The sequence below is a fragment of the Myxocyprinus asiaticus genome, chromosome 35 (assembly GCF_019703515.2).
Source record: "Myxocyprinus asiaticus isolate MX2 ecotype Aquarium Trade chromosome 35, UBuf_Myxa_2, whole genome shotgun sequence".
Taxonomy (NCBI): Eukaryota; Metazoa; Chordata; class Actinopteri; order Cypriniformes; family Catostomidae; genus Myxocyprinus; species Myxocyprinus asiaticus.
Window position 1 is genome coordinate 42,471,642 of NC_059378.1, and position 3,389 is coordinate 42,475,030.

The following is a 3,389-nucleotide window of genomic DNA, read 5'->3' on the forward strand; positions in this document are numbered from 1 at the left end:
TATTTTGAAATGGTATCTTGAAATATTGAGATGATATGAGATTCTAACTCCAAATAATGAGATCATATCTCTAAATAATGTATCAGTCAAGTTTATTTTTATAGCACATTTAAAAACGTTGACCGAAGTGCTTTACACAAGAAATATAACACATGCAAAAACATCATAAACCACAATAACAATAAAACATGAATAGAATGTAATTATAATACATGTAACGGGATTACGTATTTAAAATATAAAATATAAGTAACTGTATTCCACTACAGTTACAATTGAAATCATTGGTAATTAGAATACAGTTACATTCCAAAAGTATTTAGATTACTGAAGAGATTACTTTGTATTTTATTGTCATTTGTTTCATTTAATATTTAGTCCTTTCAGATGGAAAACATTTATACATATAAATGATGCGATCCAAAGTGCATTTGAACAGCGGTGAAACACTTTCTTATGATGTGTTACATTCATACGAGCAGACAGAGAAGTAAGTTTGAAGTAAGTTTGGAGCAGAAGAAATAGAAATAAACCTTGTGTAAATTGTCAGCTTTACGCTAAGCTAAAATGCTATTTCTAGCCATTTTACATGCACATGTTACCAGACACGATCATATTTATTATCAAGAAAATTCACGTTGGATCATAATTTCTTTTTTTCTAGTAAGACCTTTGATATTAGGGCAAAAATCATATTCTTAAAATATTCTAAAAAATATCTAAAAATCCTTAAAACAAGATCAATTTGATTTATCTTGCTTTAGAAACAACACTAATGGAGTACAGTACAAAGGACATTTTATAGCATGTAATCTGTAATCTGTAGTGGAATATATTTTAATCTCCTGAGACCTAAATGAAATGAAGTGAAATAGGGGTCTGGGTATCTCAGTGAGTATTGATGCTGGCTATCACCCCTGGAGTCGCGAGTTTGAATCCAGGGTGTGCTGGGTGACTCCAGCCAGGTCTCCTAAGCAACCAAATTGCCCCGGTTGCTAGGGAGGGTAGAGTCACATGGGGTAACCTCCTCGTGGTCGCTATAATGTGGTTCTCGCTCTCGGTGGGGCGTGTGGTGAGTTGTGCGTGGATGCCGCGGAGAATAGCGTGAAGCCTCCGTCTCCGCGATAACGTGCTCAACAAGCCACGTGATAAGATGCGCGGATTGACGGTCTCAGACGTGGAGGCAACTGGGATTCATCCTCCGCCACCCGAATTGAGGCGAGTCACTACACCACCACAAGGACTTAGAGCGCATTGGGAATTGGGCATTCCAGATTGGGAGAAACAAAAATGAAGTGAAATGACACACAGATGTGTTCATGTTGAAATTTATTCAATATAATGAACATGTTTTCAGAAAACCACTCCACATCTCTCATCTGAGTACTTCATGTTTATCAGCGCGCCAAAGCACAAAAAAATGAACGAAATATTTAAAGCAGCATATCAAAAAACTAGAGACGATACTCTTTACAACCAAACAGGATTCAGTGAAAACATTTGAAGAGGTTTCTTACCAGAGGCACTTTTATTGGTGCTGTGACCATAGAAGCAGTTCACGGAAATCAACGCCATGGAGTTTGGTCTCGCTCGTCAGAAGTTTAACCCTTAAATGACTCCTTAGAGTGTCCTGAACAGTATGCAGCGGGTTTAAATGAATTTAAATTATGCGTTGCGTATAGCGAATCCAAAATAGCGAGTCCTGGCATGAGGCCGTGGGGTCACACGAGGTCAAAAGTAACCCTACCAACCCTGATTACAGCACATCTAGGTACACTCATAGGCAATAGAGAAAAGATGAGTTTTCAATAGAGATTTAAAAGACTCAATAGTTGCACAGGATCTAATGTGGAGAGGCAGCAACAGAGAAAGCACAATCCCCTTTAGATCTCATGTAATAATAACTCAAAATAATGAAATAATATCTCAAAAGATACTAACTTAACGACATGCTATCTCAAAATAATGACTTGTGTGCTGGATTTAATTTAATTTCATATGAACGGCCGTTGAGTCTTCTGTAAATGTTATTTGTGTATGTTGAATGTGTGTTTTTTTTTCTTTCAGATGATGTCAAAGCGTTTGGACAGTCCACCTGCGATTCCTCCACGCCAACCCACCACGAAGGTTTACTCGCCGCGTTACTCGCTCACAGAGCCACCCGACAGCCCCCCCACCCTACCTCCACGGGAACCGGTGAGAACGCCGGATGTCTTCTTGAACTCCCCCCTTCACCTGCAGCCGCCCCCGCAGGGCCGACGCTCTGAACTAAATCAGACCTTCTTCCCCCCCTCACCCTTCAGCCCGCACCCCCCACAAACCCCGTCACCGCTGGGGCTGCGCAAACATCTGCCCTCCCCCCCGTTGCTGCCCCTGGACTATGACCCGCTGCAGGGAGCCACCGGACCGCCCGTACCGCCGCGACAGAGCACGTCCCAGTCGCCCATCCCCAAACTCCCACCCAAGACCTACAAAAGGGAGTCGGCTCTCCCATCCGTGCACCGCGATAGCCCGCCCCTCCTGGAGAACGCGAACCCTTCGTAGAGGACGACGCACTACGGACTGCAGAACAATGCAGAACACTCAAAGACAATTTAAAAGCCAGTGTTGGATCTTACCAGACAAAAATGAAACATAAAACAAACGAAAGCAACAATGTGCCCTTATAGCGTCATTCTCAGACGACGATTGTGTTTTCATAAAGTGCAAATCACGTTGAGATTGCCTGACCCCGTTCGGGGAATTCTGTGTATTGTTTTGTTGTTTTATTTGTTGTCTTTCATGTAGCTGTTGTTTGTTTTGTCTCTGTTTCATGTTTGAGTTCATTTCAATGGTTTTGTTTCTGTTTGGGCTTCTTTTCATCCAAGTGTTTGGCTGCTTTCCCCCCCTGCACACAGCCAAACGCTAGACAAATGAACTGAGAAAGAAACACATAAACCTGCTGGATAACAGACGACTGTACAGCCTCTGAACCAGCGCTTAAAACACTTAATGACCAATTCAATAGTTCTCTTAACTGAGAGGACATTTGGCACTAAGTAAGACTGTTCAAACGTTTATTTCGATGGGAGAGGGCCTTCACGACCATGTCTTTGGTTTCACCTCAATACTTTTGAAAAAGGGACTGCAGATGCCGCTGATGTCCTCGACTCAAGGAGAAGCGTTTGTGAGCCAGTAGACTAATGAGTACCGAGACTTTAAGGTACCCTCGCACACCAAAGAGGTACTCAAGAAACATTCAAGAAACACAAGTGATTGTCCTTTATGTGTTCAAACTTTTATTTTCAAAATCATGTCTGTTTTGCCAATAAGTATGTAAAGAAAACAACGATCGCCTTCTTAAACAAGGGAATAAAAGTGTTTCTACCACTGTAACGCTGAAATGAAAA

The 3,389-nt window shown here is 41.6% G+C and overlaps 1 protein-coding gene across 1 annotated transcript in view; it reads left to right on the forward strand.

Moving 5' to 3' along the window:
- LOC127426466 (son of sevenless homolog 1-like) overlaps nt 1-3,389 on the forward strand; it is a 76,449-nt gene extending 73,060 nt beyond the window's left edge. The window contains exon 24 of the mRNA XM_051673302.1: nt 2,068-3,389. Within this exon, the coding sequence (XP_051529262.1) occupies nt 2,068-2,544 (477 nt within the window). The 3' untranslated portion in view covers nt 2,545-3,389. The remainder of the gene's footprint in view (nt 1-2,067) is intronic.